This window comes from Pecten maximus, chromosome 13, assembly GCF_902652985.1.
Source record: "Pecten maximus chromosome 13, xPecMax1.1, whole genome shotgun sequence".
Classification (NCBI taxonomy): Eukaryota; Metazoa; Mollusca; class Bivalvia; order Pectinida; family Pectinidae; genus Pecten; species Pecten maximus.
The window spans coordinates 28,032,759-28,050,334 of record NC_047027.1 but is presented as its reverse complement, the minus strand read 5'-3'; the positions used below and the strand labels follow the sequence as shown (position 1 = coordinate 28,050,334).

Genomic DNA, 17,576 nt, shown 5'->3' with positions numbered 1-17,576 from the left:
CTAGGGCGGTGGCTCTCGCCGTACGATTATAGGGCGGTGACTCTCGCCTTACGATTATAGGGCGGTGACTCTCGCCTTACGATTATAGTACGGTAGTTCTCGCCTTGCGGTTCTAGGGTGGTGGATCTCACCTTACTATTATAGGGGGGTGGCTCTCACCTTACTATTCTAGGGTGGTTGCTCTCGCCTTACGGTTATAGGGGGGTGGCTCTCACCTTACGATTCTAGGGCGATGGCTCTCCTCCTACGGTTCTATGGCGGTGGCTCTCGCCTTACGGTTCTAGGGCGCGGGCTCTCGTCTAACGGTTCTAGGGTGGTGGCTCATGTCTTACGGTTCTAAGGTGGTGGCCCTCACCTTACGATTATAGGGTGGTGGCTCTCGCCTTACGGTTATAGGGCGGTGGCTCCCGCCTCCCGATTATAGGGCGGTGGCTCTCGCCATACGATTATAAGGCGGTTGTTCCCGCCTCACGGTTCTAGGGCGGTGGCTCTCGCCTTACGATTATAGTGCGGTGGCTCTCGCCTTATGGTTCTAGGGTGGTGGCTCTCGCCTTACGGTTCTAGGGCAGTGGCTCTCGTCTTACCGTCATGTGGCGGTGGTTCTCGCCTTACGATTATAAGGCGGTTGTTCTCGCCTCACAGTTCTAGGGTGGTGGCTCTCGCTTTACGATTATAGTGCGATGGCTCTTACGATTCTAGGGCGGTGGCTCTCGTCTTATGGTTATAGGGCGGTGGCCCTCGTCGTACGTTCCAAGGGTGGTTGCTCACGTCTTACGGTTCTAGGGTGGTGGCTTTTTTCTAACGGTTCTAGGGCGGTGGCTATCGCCTTACGATTATAGGGTGGCGGCTCTCGCCTTACGGTCCTAGGATGGTGGCTCTCGTCTTGCGGTTCTAGGGTGGTGGCTCTTGTCTTACGGTTCTAAGGTGGTGGCTGTCGTCCTACGGTTTTAGGGCGGTGGCTCTCGCCTTGCGGTTAAAGGGCGGTGTCTCTCGTCGTATGGTCCAAGTGTGGTGGCTAACGTCTTACGGTTCTAGGGTGGTGGCTTTTGTCTTACGGTTCTATGGCGGTGGCTCTCGCCGTACGGTTTGAAGGCGGTGACTCTCGACTTACGATTATAGTACGGTTGTTCTCGCCTTGCGGTTCTAGGGTGGTGGCTCTCATCTTACTGTTATAGGGTGGTTGCTCTCGCCTTACGGTCCTAGGTTGGTGGCTCTCGCCTTACGATTTTAGGGTGGTGGCTATCGCCTTACGGTTATAGGGCGGTGTCTCTCGCCTTACGATTCTAGGGCGGTGGCTCTCGCCTTACTGTTTTAGGGCCGTGGCTCCAACCTAACTGTTCTAGGACGAGGGCTCTCCCCTTACGATTATAAGGTGGTGGCTTTCGCCTTACGATAATAAGGCGGTGGCTCCCACCTTACGGTTCCAGGTCGTTGACTCTCGCCTGACGATTATAGGGCGGTGGCTCTCGTCTGACGGTTAAAGGACGATGCCTCTCGTTCTATGGTTCAAAGGCGGTGGATCTCGCCTTACGATTATAGGGTGGTGGCTCCCGCCTTACGGTTATAAGGCGGTGGCTTTCGCCTTTCGATTATAGGGCGTCTCGCCTTACGAATATAGGGGGGTGACTCTCGCCTTACGATTATAGTACGGTAGTTCTCGCCTTACGCTCCTAGGTTGGTGGCTCTCGCCCTACTGTTATAGGGCTGTGGCTCCTACCTTACGGTTCTAGGGCGAGGGCTCTCACCTTACGATTATAAGGTGGTGGCTTTCGCCTCACTTTTCTAGGGCGAGGGCTCTCACCTTACGATTAGAAGGTGGTGGCTTTCGCCTTACGATTATAGGGCGGTGGCTCTCGCCTTACGATTCTAGGGCGGTGGCTCTCGTCTTACGGTCATGTAGCGGTGGCTCTGGCCATACTGTCCTAGGGCGGTGGCTGTCCTCCTACGGCTCTGGGACGGTGGCAACCGCCTTACGGCTCTAGGGCGGGGCTCTCACCTTACTGTGACAGGGCGGTGGCTCCCACCTTGTGGTTCTAGGGCGTTGGCTTTGACCTTACGATTATAGGGCGGTGGCTCTCGGCCTACGGTTAAAAGGCGATGGCTCTCGCCTTACTGTTATAGGGCTGTGGCTCCTACCTTACGGTTCTAGGGCGAGGGCTCTCACCTTACGATTATAAGGTGGTGGATTTCGCCTTACGATTATAGGGCGGTGGCTCTCGTCTTACTGTCCTATGTTGGCGGCTCTCGTCTTTCGGTTCTAGAGTGGTGGCTCTTGTCTTACGGTTCTAGGGTGGTGGCCCTCGCCTTACGATTATAGGGTGGTGGCTCCCGCCTTACGGTTATAGGGCGGTGACTCTGGCCTTACGATTATAGTACGGTAGTTCTCGCCTTACGCTCCTAGGTTGGTGGCTCTCGCCCTACGATGATAGGGTGGTAGCTCTCGACTTACGGTTATACGGCGGTGGCTCTCGTCTTACGGTCATGTAGCGGTGGCTCTGGCCATACGGTTCTAGGGTGTTGGCTCTCGTCCTGCGGTTTTAGGGCGGTGGCTCTCGCCTTGCGGTTATAGGGCGTGGCTCCCACCTTACGGTTTTAGGGCGAGGGCTCTCACCTTATGATTTTAAGGCGGTGGCTCGCGCCTTCGGATTATAGGGCGGGGGCTCTCGCCGTAGGGTCCAAGGGTGGTGGCTCACGTCTTGCGGTTCTAGGGTGGTGGCTTTTCTCTTACGGTTATAGGGCGGTGGCTCTCGCCGTACGATTATAAGGCGGTGGCTCTCACCTTACGGTCCTAGGGCGGTGGCTCTCGCTTTACGATTATAGGGCGGTGGCTCTCGCCTTACGGTTCTATGGCGGGGGCTCTCACCTTACTATGATAGGGCGGTGGCTCTCGCCTTACGATTAAAGGGCGATGGCTCTCTTACTACGGTTCTAGGACGAGGGCTCTCACCTTACGATTATAAGGTGGTGGCTTTCACTTTACGATAATAGGGCGGTGGCTCCCGTCTTACGGTCCTAGGTTGGTGGCTCTCGTCTTACGATTTTAGGGTGGTGGCTCTTGTCTTACGGTTCTAGGGTGTTGGCCCTCGCCATACGATTGTAGAGTGGTGGCTCCCGCCTTACGGTTATAGGGCGGTGGCTTTCGCCTTTCGATTATAGGGCGTCTCGCCTTACGAATATAGTACGGTAGTTCTCGCCTTACGCTCCTAGGTTGGTGGCTCTCGCCCTACGATTATAGGGTGGTACCTCTCGACTTACGGTTATAGGGCGGTGGCTCTCGCTTTATGATTACAGGGCGGTGGCTCTCGCCTTACGGTTCTAGGGCAATGGCTCTCGTCTTATGGTCATGTAGCGGTGGTTCTTCTGGCCTTAAGGTTCTAGGGCGGGGGTTCTCACTTTAATGTTCTAGGGCGAGGGCGATCACCTTATAATTATAGGGCGATTGCTCTCGTCCTACGGTTCCAGGGCGGTGGCTCTCGCCTTACGGTTCTAGAGCGGTGGCTCTCGCCTTACGGTTCTAGGGCGGGGGCTCTCACCTTACTGTGATAGGGCAGTGGCTCTCACATTTCAGTTCTAGGGCGTTGGCTCTCACCTTACGATTATAGGGCGATGGCTCTCGCCTTACGCTTAAAGGGCGATGGCTCTCGTCATACGGTTCTAGGGCGGTGGCTCTCGCCTTACGGTTATAGGGCGGTGGCTCTCGCTTTACGATTATAGGGTGGTGGCTCTCGCCTTACGATTTTAGGGTGGTAGCTCTCGTCTTACGGTCATATAGCGGTGGCTCTGGCCATACGGTCCTAGGGCGTTGGCTGTCGTCTTACGGGTCTAGGGCGGTGGCTCTCGCCTTATGATTTTAGGGCGTTGGCTCTCGTGTTACGGTCATGTAGCGGTGGCTCTGGCCATACGGTTCTAGGGCGGTGGCTCTCGTCCTACGGTTTTAGGGCGGTGGCTCTCGCCTTGCGGTTATAGGGCGATGGCTCCCACCTTACGGTTCTAGGGCGGTGGCTTTCGCCGTACGATTATAAGGCGATGACTCTCGCCTTACGATTATAATACGGTAGTTCTCGCCTTGCGGTTCTAGGTTGGTGGTTCTCGCCCTACGATTATAGGGTGGTGGCTCTCGCCTTACGGTTATAGGGCGGTGGCTCTCGCTTTACTATTATAGGGTGGTGGCTCTTGCCTTACGCTCCTAGGTTGGTGGCTCTCGCCCTACGATTATAGGGTGGTGGCTCTCGCCTTACGGTTATAGGGCGGTGGCTCTCGCCTTACGATTATAGGGCGGTGGCTCTCGCCTTACGATTTTAGGGCGTTGGCTCTCGTCTTACGGTCATGTAGCGGTGGCTCTGGCCATACGGTTCTAGGGCGGTGGCTCTCGTCCTACGGTTTTAGGGCGGTGGCTCTCGTCTTACGATTTTAGGGTGGTGGCTCTTGTCTTACGGTTCTAGGGCGAGTGCTCTCATCTTACGATTATAAGGCGGTGGCTCCCGCCTTCGGATTATAGGGCGGTGGCTCTTGTCGTACGGTCCAAGGATGGTGGCTCACGTCTAACGGTTCTAGGGTGGTGGTTTTTGTCTTGTGGTTCTAGGGCGGTGGCTTTCGCCGTGCGATTATAAGGCGGTGACTCTCGCCTTACGATTACAGTACGGTAGTTCTCGCCTTGCGGTTCTAGGGCGGTGACTCTCGGCTAACGATTATAGGGCGGTGACTCTCGCCTTACGATGATAGTACGGTAGTTCTCGCATTGCGGTTCTAGGGTGGTGGCTCTCACCTTACGCTCCTAGGTTGGTGGCTCTCGCCCTACGATTATAGGGTGGTGGCTCTCGCCTTACGGTTATATGGCGGTGGCTCTCGGTTTACTATTATAGGGTGGTGGCTCTCGCCTTACGCTCCTAGCTTGGTCGCTCTCGCCCTACGATTGTAGGGTGGTGGCTCTCGCCTTACGGTTATAGGGCGTTGGCTCTCGCTTTACGATTATAGGGTGGTGGCTCTCGCCTTACGATTTTAGGTCGGTGGCTCTCGTCTTAGGGTCATGTAGCGGTGGCTCTGGCCATAGGGTTTTAGGGCGATGGCTCTCGTCCTACGGTTATAGGGCGGTGGCTCCCACCTTACGGTTCTAGGGCGATGACTCTCACCTTACGATTATAAGGTAGTGGCCTTACGGTTCGAGGGCGGTGGCACTCGTCTTACGGTCATTTGGCGGTGGCTCTGGCCATACGGTTATAGGGCTGTGGCTCTAGTCCTACGGTTCTAGCGCGGTGGCTCTCGCCTTATGGTTATAGGGCGGTGGCTCCCCCCTTAAGGTTCTATTATAGGTTCATAGGGTGGTGGCTCTCGTCTTACGCTCTATATAAACAGTCGGTGTAATATGATTGGCTCGCTAGCATACTTTGTACGCAGTGATTGGTTACCTGCTATTTGTGATGTCACCATTTATAGAGGTAAAATGCAAAAATATATTGCAATCAGGATGTAATTGATGAAATCAGAGAGATCCGAATATTTAAACAGGATTGTTAGACATGGCTCTGCTATTTCTTGCCCAGTTGCTGTTTTATTTGGTTATGGTCGGAATTCGATAAAATCAGAGAGACATGCGTATGAACAACAGGCTCATAATTGTCCGCTCGTAGACGCGCTTAACACATAATTATATATCTCATAAACAGGTTATCTCATAAACATGATTACCCGAGCTTTTGCATACCCATCTTTTTCAAACTTTCCTATAATTGTTAACTAACAAATTAACTGTTTATAACCATTAGTTATACATGGCTTATGGTTTGATATGAGTTATACAATTATAAACTTTGGAGTGCTAAAGTCATGAAACATTCATTATCATGCTATTAGCCTATTGTTTTAATATCAAATATTAGTACAACTCACATGGACAGTAAAACATTACACAACTCGGAAATGGTGAATATGTGTAAATAATCATATCAAAACGAGAAACATAACTTTGTCTGACCTAAATAAAAACTCCATATGATGTTGAGGCTTCAGTGTTTGATTGATAAGTCTTAGATACAGTTAATACATTGATTCCAGGAATTTACAACTATACTGTTGGCGGCGGTCAGTTAATCAATATGTTTGTTTGTTTGCTTGCTGAGTTTATCGTCCGATGAACAGACAGTGTCATTTTCAGGCGAACTCTCCTTGTAGTACAGTAGTTGATGACTACCTCTTTGAAAAGCATACGGAAGGCCCGTCGTATGTCATACAGAGCCGTTAGGGAAAAGTGTCTTCCCAAGGGACACGACTACGACAGCACAGACCGGTCCGTTTCTCAGCTTATCGATAGCTTAATGGTAACATTACGAATATCCTATGTATGGTGGCATTCTTAACGTCAGTCGTTATATACGCGACCAGCAAGGTTTCCCTGAATTCAAAATAATATTCCGGTTTACTTCGAAATGTTTCATATACATATTGATTTTAATATATCACGATTAACATTTCACGTTTAAGTCAGGAAAATGCTATATTTTGATAATTTCAGGGTTCATCAAATCAATGAAATATATTTGCATCAACAATAAAAAAAAAATAGATGTACATGTTTTGTTATCTTATACCATAATAGAGGTTTAAATACCTCTCTCCAAATTATGTATTTTGTTTTTAGCTCTTGTATTCATGTTAACATATGGGCTGTAAGGAATAACATTAGAATAGCCCACTAGGTGACTCGTACACACTCTATGCTACGAGCTCGGTTATCTAGCCATATTTTTATATTGGCCCTAATACGCTGCCGTATGTGTGTTATCTGAGAACTGTGGTGATAGTGTTTGCTGTTCTGTAATCGTAGTTAGAAAGCGACACCTTCCAACTCATTTCCGTGCCCACAATATGTAATGGCGATAATATATTGAGATTTGTGAGGGTTTCACGTGACGTAAAATGTTAATATCCTCAGCATCACAAAACATATCATAACCTGACATAAATGAGTTGTTTAATTTATACAAAAATATATAGCACCCATTTATATGAATTTAGTAATATATACAACTACACCATGTATCGGTTCGTTTTGTTAGGATTTGTTACTATCACAAGGTGTTATCTTTGAAAAAAAAAAATCAGTGAAAAAACTACACATCTATTATCGTATAAATGCATGCATATACCAACCGAACATATAGTTTCATTGAAATGGATTTGATGGAGAGAGGGACGGACGAATGACGGGCAAACGGCCGACCGGACGGACGGACCGAGAGACACACCGGTAGCTTTGGTACTGTACAATGTATGTATATAATACAGGGGCTAGGTAAACAGCCAATTGACAATGATTACATTGCATTATCTTTTGCATAGTGAAACAACAATATTTTAAGATATTATGATACATTTGAGGATCATGTCACCATCTATATATCTAAACTGTATTAAGGGTATCGTAACCACGCCAACAAACAGTCTAATGACGTCACTCGGCACGATGTAAATAGACTCACTAAATTTATAAAATAAAAGCTACATTTTTTGATAAAATGACAGGGTTGATACGAGTAAGTGTACATTCTATACGTACCTGACGATGATGAGAGTAAGTGTACATTCTATACGTACCTGACGATGATGAGAGTAAGGGTATTTTGTTTACTTACCTGACGATGATGAGACTGCCAATAGTAGTGAGATGAACCAGTGGATTTTTATGTCATTTTTGGATACAGATACGTGTTGATTCTGTAGGTACATTTTGGACGTATATCTGTTTACGTACATGTCGTATGCAAACTTTCTGGTCGGTATACTACTAAATACAACTATAAATAGAATACCCCGTGTCGTAGTGTAGGTCTGCTGTCAAACAGAAAACAAAACACATCACATAATATCCCGTAAATACCAGTAGCCGTAACTATTACCCGCTGTAAGATAAATTTTGATAAAATCTTACTTGTTTTGTACGTTGAACAAAGGTATGTTTGAAAGGAATGTCACGTCGGCAATATGTTCCCTTCCTTCATATCTGTGGTCAAACTAAACGTTTATGTTGCTTCCTTTTTACAACATATTTGAATTACCTCATTCGGCAATCAACATAAACTTATATAAAGTAACAATTCACTTCATTAAGCGAAAAAAAAAACATGACTGTTGATAAAAGACTTTTTTTTATTTTTTTTTTATTTACCCATTTCTTAACGAGGTGCTATTTATGAGAACTTAAGCGTGAATGAGTTTCCTTCATTGATCAAGGTGGTATAACACGTTGTAATCATCTATGAAGAACAATTCTAAAGCTATGATTAATCAGTGGTTTTATAATTCTTTATCGTATGGGCTTCATTCTCTAAAAGATGCTACACCTCCGACAGAGTGTAATACATTTTTAGTATTTTGACAATAAATGACATTTATTCCATATATATATGCCTATCTAAGACATACAAATAAAAAATAATTATATAACGTCAAAAATTATCGGAATGAAGCCAAAAAGATTCGAACTTTTGAACATTATAAACTTCTTTGCATACACTTGACCTTGATCGCAGTGGATTCTGGGAAGAGATTTACATACAAAAGAAAACAAATATGGTGGACTTAATTAGCAGCTGGGAAAACTATATATATTGCATGTTGCTTAACTTAACTACAACTTTTAATTGCGAGGTTTTAATAAAACTAGAAAATAAAAACTAAATAAACTTTTCAATATTATCCGTTGCGAAAAATCACGATTCTGTGCCTGTTGTCGCCAACGAACCGAAACGCTTTCTTAGCTTAACCCCTTCGGCCCCATTTCGCTGGATTCACACAGGTGTGATTTATCAAGAAGTTTAAGCTGGTGAACTATAAATAGTGAATATGCAGTCACTACATATCACAAAAGAAATCCTAACCATTGATTCAATCGCATCATATGCTTAGAGTTTTCAGTAAAGATGAGAACAGACCGAACGTTACACTACGTATGTGAGTACGTTACACACTTGCCTCTCCAATAAACACTCAACTGTGTCATTTCCGCATGAGCTCCGATTCCATTGTCGTTTATAATGCCAATGATCTGTGCAGATTGAAATCCTTCCCTTTCTGCGATCTCTTTTCAAAATCTAATTTATGCTTCCTTCTTTCTGGAGATGTTAGGCCTACACATGTTGCCTTCCTCCCTTCGCCATGTGGTACCTGCTTTCTGTTTTCAGCGCATGTGCAATCAGTATTTCATTCAATATGGAGGCGGAGCGAAATGAACTTTCTTGGGGACGCAATTGGTTATTTATCTATTTTAAATTTTAAAGGTTAATAAGAAGATGAAACTTCTCGAGGGTGGTAATAATGTCAAGTGTGCAACTTTTATTCCCGAAGAAAAATACATGGGAGTTTATTTGTGTTTTAAATTGATAAAAAAATACTATCTGTCGAAGGTCTAGCACCTTTAACGTTTATATTAAAAATGAAAGGTTGTGATGATTGTGAATTATTGTGGAGATTATTCCAGATCAAAGTCACGGCGGAATGTTGACGCGATGAATAGAGATGTGATTCAAATATCACAACATATGTTTTGTGTTAGGAATTAAGATTCAAATTTGACATACATATCAAATGAATTACTCTTAAATTTCCATTTCCTCTATTCATTATCGTAACTTTCTAGACAAAATAATTTCCCTACGAAAAGTTATCATGACAGCAGAAAACAGCGAAGAGAAGAGAACAGATATAGAATAGAAAGAAGGAAATAACAGAAAAGAAGAGTTTAAAAAGGTTTTAGCATAAGAAAAGAAAAGAAAAAAGTATCGAGTAAAAGGTATACCACAACACTGTACAGCGGTTTAATATTTAAACTAGTACATTCGCAAACAAGTAAACAGATTGCCGGGGTGATGTATACTAAAAAGAAGCGTGATACCGCTGGAGTAATACAAGGAAGTAACAGCTTGAATGATGGCAATTTATTTACATTTGTATTTCAAGATATACATGTATATATATATTTATGCATCTTCGGTCCTGTCACAGACAACAAAAAGAATGTGTATATTGAAAATGGCCACCATATATGGAATATGGTGACATTTAATATCAATTCCAAACATATTACAAATTAACAATACAAAATTAACATAGCATAACACAATTATCCAAAAATAAACATATAAAAATTACAATGGTAGTCAATTACAACAAAAGCCTGTGTGGGGTTTGCCAAACTCCGCCTTCAAACAGGCATGTGAAACATCATCCAATATAGTAACATAAAAAAGAAGATAAAAGAATCGGGAGAGGAAGTGGGTGGGTTAAGTGAGAAGGCCTAACAAACTGATGAAAATAGTAGAAAACTTCAAATTACAAAACTCTGTTGACAATTTATTAATGGCGCGCATCGGAAGGCTGCTACCCATAATTCCTAGCTGCTTGACAGGGGCAGTTAAGTATGTATGGAAATATAAGTTATAAAGGGAAATAACTCGTGTATAATTTGAAGCAAAATAATACGAAAATTCGGAAATGTGCAGGCCTTCCGATGCATAAATTAAGCTAAGTGCTTAGCTGCCCTATATATATAGAATGTCACATGGTACAATCCATATCACATGCCATATCAGTTTGGGGACCCAATATCAAACACAAAAGGCTTCATTACACAAAAGGCTTCAACCATGTTTTACCAACATGATATTTCACCACATATCATTGTATTTATCATAAACATGTTAGACACTCAATGTTTCATTCAAAATTTGAATAAAACACCAAATGTTGGTGATACAAATTTAATAAGTTTACCAAATAAATTTACAGCAACTAATGCAAACTGATTTTCTGTTTATTTTGCACGTTATTTGTTCACACAGATGTTTTGTTAAACAGAAAAAAGGAATATTCCATTACTTCAGTCTTTAAAAAAAATAACAACAACTATAACTGTTCCCTCTCATATAACGTCGTTTCATTATCATTTGATGCTTTCTTCAAATAACGTTGGATACAATTTGGATTAAACAGAAAAAAGACGGTCAATCATAATAACTATATTTATTTCAATAGAAAAAAGTTCAACAAATAAAAACCAACAGCTACTGCGACTAACCGGTCTGTATGGCTACATACGTATCGGTTACTCTTCCTTTTAGATTGATAACTTTCAATCACTATGAGAATAACTGCATATCACACGTAAGATGTTTTTCCTTTTGTTGCTTGGATGTTCATGATTTAATACTGATGAATTCAACACACATTCACCCTCTGACATTATCACCGGCGATAACAAAGGAAGTGGTCGTCTGCTGAGATGTGAGTCGGAACACCTCGGACGATTTCTGCATGTTCATCTAATCGAACACCCAGAAGAAAGATTTGATATGCATTTCCATCGCAGTGGTCGGATATGGTGATATGCATTTTCCGACGGAACTTTTCGTCTCGAAGTTATATTACCTTGTTCTGAATTAGCTTAATAAAATATCATTAAACAAACCCAAAAGGTTGTACTTTAACCCGAGATACATAACTCAGGCATCGCTAACTAATTGTATTTTGTATCACACAGAGCAATTAAGGCGGCCAATAAGTATGTCAATAATGCTATAAGGAAATATCAATTCACTTGCACACACATGTTCGAAACAGAAATTGCTTGATTATGCTTTAAGATCAGCTCAAAACACTTTAGCAGAATTTTTATTATGCAGAAAAACACATTCTAAATCAACTAGATATTTCAAAACAGGCTAAAATAGAGTTGACAGCAGTTAACTGGCTAACTTTCGAAAAAGTACCGATGGTGATTTAATCGTTAAGAGAGATAAACGATGAATTTACAATTAATTCAGTTAATAAGTTCTGTGTTCACATTTTACTATGTGAGGAGAAATCGATAGGGTATCCCGTGTCACTTTTATGATACTGATTAGTGATTTATATATTTACTCCATATGAATTGATGCTAGTTGTGTGTTTATGCATTTGAAAACGACAATGAAAGTAAAACAGTCAAGGTTTCATTTCACAAATATAACACCTGGACAATGTCTCCCTTGATCTCCTGTCTCCAACCACACCTTGGTGAAACATCGCCTCACTGAGTTTCATGATGTTGTATGAACACTAATCACTACAAGCGATGGTAGTATTGATATATGTCCCTCTGTTACCTGACAAAGAAAGAACTGAATATATACGAGCATGGAAAGATAGATGTGCTTAAGATAGTAAGAAAACATAACCTACTTATATATCACCAAATACATATCATCATTATATATATAGTTTACAGATATGTATAGCACATATAAAAAGAAAGTGTATATTAGCAGTATGGTCCTACATTATCGATGATAATTTGTAAATACTGATAATTTTATTTATCGATTTCATCGTTGTTCAATTAGCATGGCATTATTCTTTTATACAGTTAAACGGAGGGATTTAAAAGAAAGGTTTCTTATCATTCTCGTAAGCTTCCCTAAACGAATTAAATCACACGTACCAGACGTTGTAGTATGAAGTTCTTCATAAACGTTTGGATTCGAACGGCCCTCCAACGACTCGTACTTTCTGTTATTAGAAGGAAGCAGTTGTTAATTTAAAGTTATATAGTTTATCTGCAACATCAATGTTTAAAAAAACTGATTTAATATTTCTTACAAATCACAGCGAATCACAAGCGTTGATAATCTACCTACCCACCATCTCCTTCATTGTCAGGATCAATTTGGTTAACTGAAAGTACAAATAAAAAAAATGGAAATTAATTTAATGAGCAATAATGAAGCAGTTAGTACATTTAAATGCAAAATTTATAGATATATAAAAATACAAACAAAATAGTACAAATCCTCTTCGCATATGCTACCTGATTACATGTTGATAACGTAAAAATGGCCATAGAAGTTCCTAAAAACACTACAATGAGGTAAACATTAGAATAATGGGATTGTTAACCAGACAAAAAGACTCAAGCTAATTCGCCCGATGTCATCGGCAATATTCCTGACATTATACCGCTGAGCTCCGAGACTTAAATTGTGTCCCCTTCCTATCGTCAGATTTATCGGAGGTTGCTACTTTATATCATTTTGGGACGAAACGTCTGTTAAGATTAAGCATCTTCAATCACGGGAAACATCCTATTTGACTTAGCGTTCAATCATAGAACATTGATTCTGTACATGTCGCTCTAACATCTGAGCTTAAGGTTTCTTTTTTTTTCAACTGCCATATAGATTAATCTTGCTGTATCTTATTGTATTTCTAGTACTGTTCATATATCACGTGATTGTGTTTGTTTTCATTGTGTCTTGATGAAGGGGCGAATTACCTCGAAAATTTGCCACACTGTTGGAATTACCATAAATATACCCATATGTATATAATATGCATTAAACACCGACTGCATGTGATTCTTAATCTATATGACACTATGCCTTACCATGATGGTGTCCTCCGATTTCAGAGTACACGGACGGCTTGACAACCTCATTAGTATCAAGTTGTTGATATGGAGATCTGTATTATATATAAATGAAAACAAATGTATAAAATACAGTTGTTATCGTGATACACTTATTCGAAAGATACACAAATAATTATATTTAAAGCTGATATGGTCTACGGTTGTGGGTTTACCTTTCATTTCCGCTTTGAGGTCTGCCACCTGTAAGAAAAAATGGTAATAAACACTTAACTCGAAAATACATTTTCGATTAGTAAGATGCGAACAGAAGAAACCGTTTGGTTGTGCTTAGTTGTGCAATATATACTAAACCATTAGGACTCAAAGAATCATTAACTGTTACAAATAATTGATAGAAACATTGTGCTAAATGTAAATATATGATGATAATATCAACATAATAAGTAGCGTATTAATAATCAGAAATTACCTCGATCCGAAAGTTGCATATCCTGGCATTCCTTCTGTTTTGGAAGCTGACTTTTTCTGCAACAATAAGGTAGACAAAAGATTGTATAACTGATCTTTCCAGTCAATCGCCTGGCTGTGTTTGGAAACATGAGGTTTTACAAGAATACGCATTTAGGGCAACATGATTAATATCGTTTTTTTAATGTGAAATGATGCATACTCTATAATAGCGTTTATTGTTTTGATCTTAATGAATCACAATAAATAGACGTGCGTATAGATAAAAAAAAAGTCGTGGAAACCGCAATTGGCAGATGAGGTCCCGACTAAACATGTTGATTTCTAAAATGCGAAAACAAAATTATTGTACTGATGATTGAAGAGTTCCTGGGAAAACGGTATTACAATGTATGCATTGTATCCCTCGAAAAGAAGTGATACGGCCATTGAGTGGTTATCCATTTCAGTTTTCTGAACTCTTAAAAGTTACGATGAATAAGGATGCTGTAAATACTTGGGCAAACATTGTTCATGAAGAGCATTATTTTTGTATAGTTATGTAATAAAATGGAGAAAAACAAACATCAAAATTGACACTCTTAATATTTAATACTCGCCTAAATATATATGTTAATTGCATTGGCTTACCTATGGCATAGTCTTCCATTTCCTGCAAAATAAGATAATCAGTTAACTAGTTCATACATCTTCATATTTCACTATTTTAACGACTGTTTTGTAACTATTCAATAACATTAATACTGTGTAGATTAGTTACCGGTCGTTAAAACGACAATGTAGTGTTCAGTATGAGAACTTACGTGTGAAATATAGCACGATATCAACCGAGAACAAAAGCGTGAGAACGCCAGTGACTGCCAGTACAACTCCTGCGACATACATACTGTCAGTTCCACTGGAGCATGCTGTATCAAACAAAAGATTATATTTTATTTCTATCAACATGCATTCACTCTTTTCTCATGTTGTCTCAAGAACAACTCAGGTAATAACATACGGGTGCGGAAGGTGTGAGGACGATACGCGCAGGGATTTATCATGTTTCGTGCGAACAGTAAATTGTATCTTGCTGTCGTCAATTGATAAGTCCCCGTTAGAAACACTTAGACGCTAAGAAATGAAGTACCAACTGTTATCGAAAATATTCTTGAAAATGGTATGTATGTAATTTATTTGTTCATCAGTTGACGACGACAAAGACATCTTCAGGGTGATTCAATATACACAAGCATACTAAGAAAGCTGTGACCGTGTACAATATCTCATATAGTCATATTTTGCTTTTTAGTGTTTACATACTATCCTTTACTTAATTTGATATTAAGGTACTATTAAATGGAAAATATGCAATGGTATTTGCTAGATACTTACGTGTATACACAGTACAGCCGACAGTATCCGCCGATGTTGTGTTTCCATACTTATTGTACGCTACAACCTTAAAGAAATACACATGGCCTCCATCCAGATTGTCTATGATTTGACTATACACGTCACTTCCGTCTGTGTGTTTTGTAATCATCACTGGATAAACTTCTTGTGAGTTGAGAAACCTGTCTGTGCTGAACATAACACGGTAATACTGAGAGTCCCCTCCGTCGCTCCACGATACCTCAGCAGAACTGGCATCAGTACAGCCAATTAACAGACTGTTTGGGATTCCTGGGTTCACTGTTACATCGAAAAGAATGAAGAGATGTTATACATGTTACCGTTTATCCATGTCATTTGCATTATGTTACATGAACATAAATGCTCGATATAGCATATAGCTGCTACAGACTATTTTGTGTTGTTATATAGAGTTAAAATTGAGATTTATTTCTGTGACCACTAAAATGGTATCAAGCATGGCATTCGAGATACAGCTAACGTTAGACCTACTGCGCTACGTAGGTCATGAGCTCGGTGCTATCAGGAGTATCAGTGTTCTGTCAGATCCTGTTTTCTAAACTGTCTGCATTATACTGGCATTTTTATTAGCACATAAAGCGGCTATTCCACTTGTGTTTATATATGTTTATAACGACGTTACACAATTCACAAAATGAAAGTGCATTCAAGTCTGAGGTGGTACGGAACTCGATCGCCATTGTAAACTCAGTGAATGTATTCACACGCCGGCAAGAAAGTGATCCGTCTCTCAGAACAGAAGCACGCGACCTGATCTGAGTTTATTATGTTCATTGAGGTGGAGCGAGGTGAAAATGTAAATATTATGGAATATATGTGTTAATTAGATATATTCATAACAATGGAACACATTATGATGTGATAATATGATAATATCGATACTTGACTGCAATTTATACCAATTAGGAAGAGTGAAGGATACAAAATCCCATAATCCATTATTGATTAGTATATGTAATAGTTAATATTTGTTTTACACAGTTTACTTGATGACCTAGTAATTGGAGTTGAAACATTCCCAATGAAAAAATTAAATACGTACAATCTACAATGACGTTGACATTGACGCTGACGTCACTCCCGTACCCATTACTGGCCGTACACCTGTACACGCCCCCCTGACCACGCTGTATGTTGGTGATTTGGAGATTTGACCCTGTTGTAATGGATTGTCCATCCTTTGTCCAGCTGTAGGTACAGGCCGGGTTACAGTCAGCAGAACACGTGATGGTTGGGATAGTCTGTCCTTCTGTGGGAGTGTAGGTCACAGTTGGTGGAGTCAGATTTACGGTTGACGGTCCGTCTGGAATGAATCGAAAAACAAAAGAAGTATTCGACCTATTGTGTACATTTATGAAAACCTATGCATTTATTGTTTTATACTCTTTTTTTTTCTTTTCATTTCACCCCACTTTCTCACGAACACGGAGATACCGTATTTTATATTGTGTTATTGAAAAAAAGTTCGATGAAAACTATCATCGGTCCGAGATGTATTCTCTTAGTAAGAAAGCTGTGTTAATAGCCCCCTCTTAAATGTTTAAATGCTCGTTTTGATTAAATTCATCAATACACAAACTTATGTTCCATGTGTCTGATATGGGGACTCAGTGATACTTTCCGTGTATTATGGTGGCATGGATCTGCCATCACATAACGAGATAATTTTGTCAACATAGCGAGATAAATATATCATATAGCGAGATAATAAAACGACATAGCGAGATAAAACAACCGACATAGCGAGATAACTCAATGCGTTTACGAAGTCACTATCTCGACATCTCGCCGCATTAGATGCTACTGCTGTCATGGATTTTTTTCTTGCCAACGTCACGTGACCCCCATTCGGAAGTTTTTAAGCAAGGACGGCAAAGAAGATTTAGAAGCTAAGATAGTTGATTTTCATATAAATGCATTATACATACACTGTACAGTAACACTTGTTGTCATAGTCGACTCCCCGACAACATTCCTAGCAGTACACCTGTACGTCCCGTGTTCTGATCTGTCCAGTTGTCCCAGTGACAACACAGGTGAGACAGTAAAGTTGGTGTTGTCCGGTCGTGTCCAGACAAAGGTACAGCCAGGTCTACAGTCCGCTGTACAGGTGATGTCCGGTAACGTGTCCCCCTCTGTCCTGTTGTAGGTAGTGTCGGACGGGGACAGAGCTATGGAGGTGCCTGGACCGTCTGTAAAAGGTAATTTTCAAGCGACCTTTTATATTAATAGACTGTAAAGATAGCATTATCCAGTGACCTGTAAAATACTACTATAAGTATTGTTATTATTTGTG

At 41.4% G+C, this 17,576-nt stretch overlaps 1 protein-coding gene across 1 annotated transcript; it reads right to left on the bottom strand.

Moving 5' to 3' along the window:
* Window positions 1–9,982: 9,982 nt before the first annotated feature.
* On the bottom strand, window positions 9,983–17,240 carry LOC117340954. Its single transcript, XM_033902751.1, has 11 exons — window positions 17,209–17,240; window positions 16,323–16,583; window positions 15,239–15,538; window positions 14,668–14,772; window positions 14,495–14,516; window positions 13,866–13,921; window positions 13,609–13,636; window positions 13,412–13,488; window positions 12,666–12,702; window positions 12,470–12,537; window positions 9,983–12,134 (listed from the first exon to the last, which is right to left on the bottom strand). The coding sequence occupies exons 1-11, from the start codon at window positions 17,231–17,233 to the stop codon at window positions 12,088–12,090; spliced, it is 1,026 nt and encodes a 341-aa protein (XP_033758642.1). The 5' UTR covers window positions 17,234–17,240; the 3' UTR covers window positions 9,983–12,087.
* Window positions 17,241–17,576: the final 336 nt, after the last annotated feature.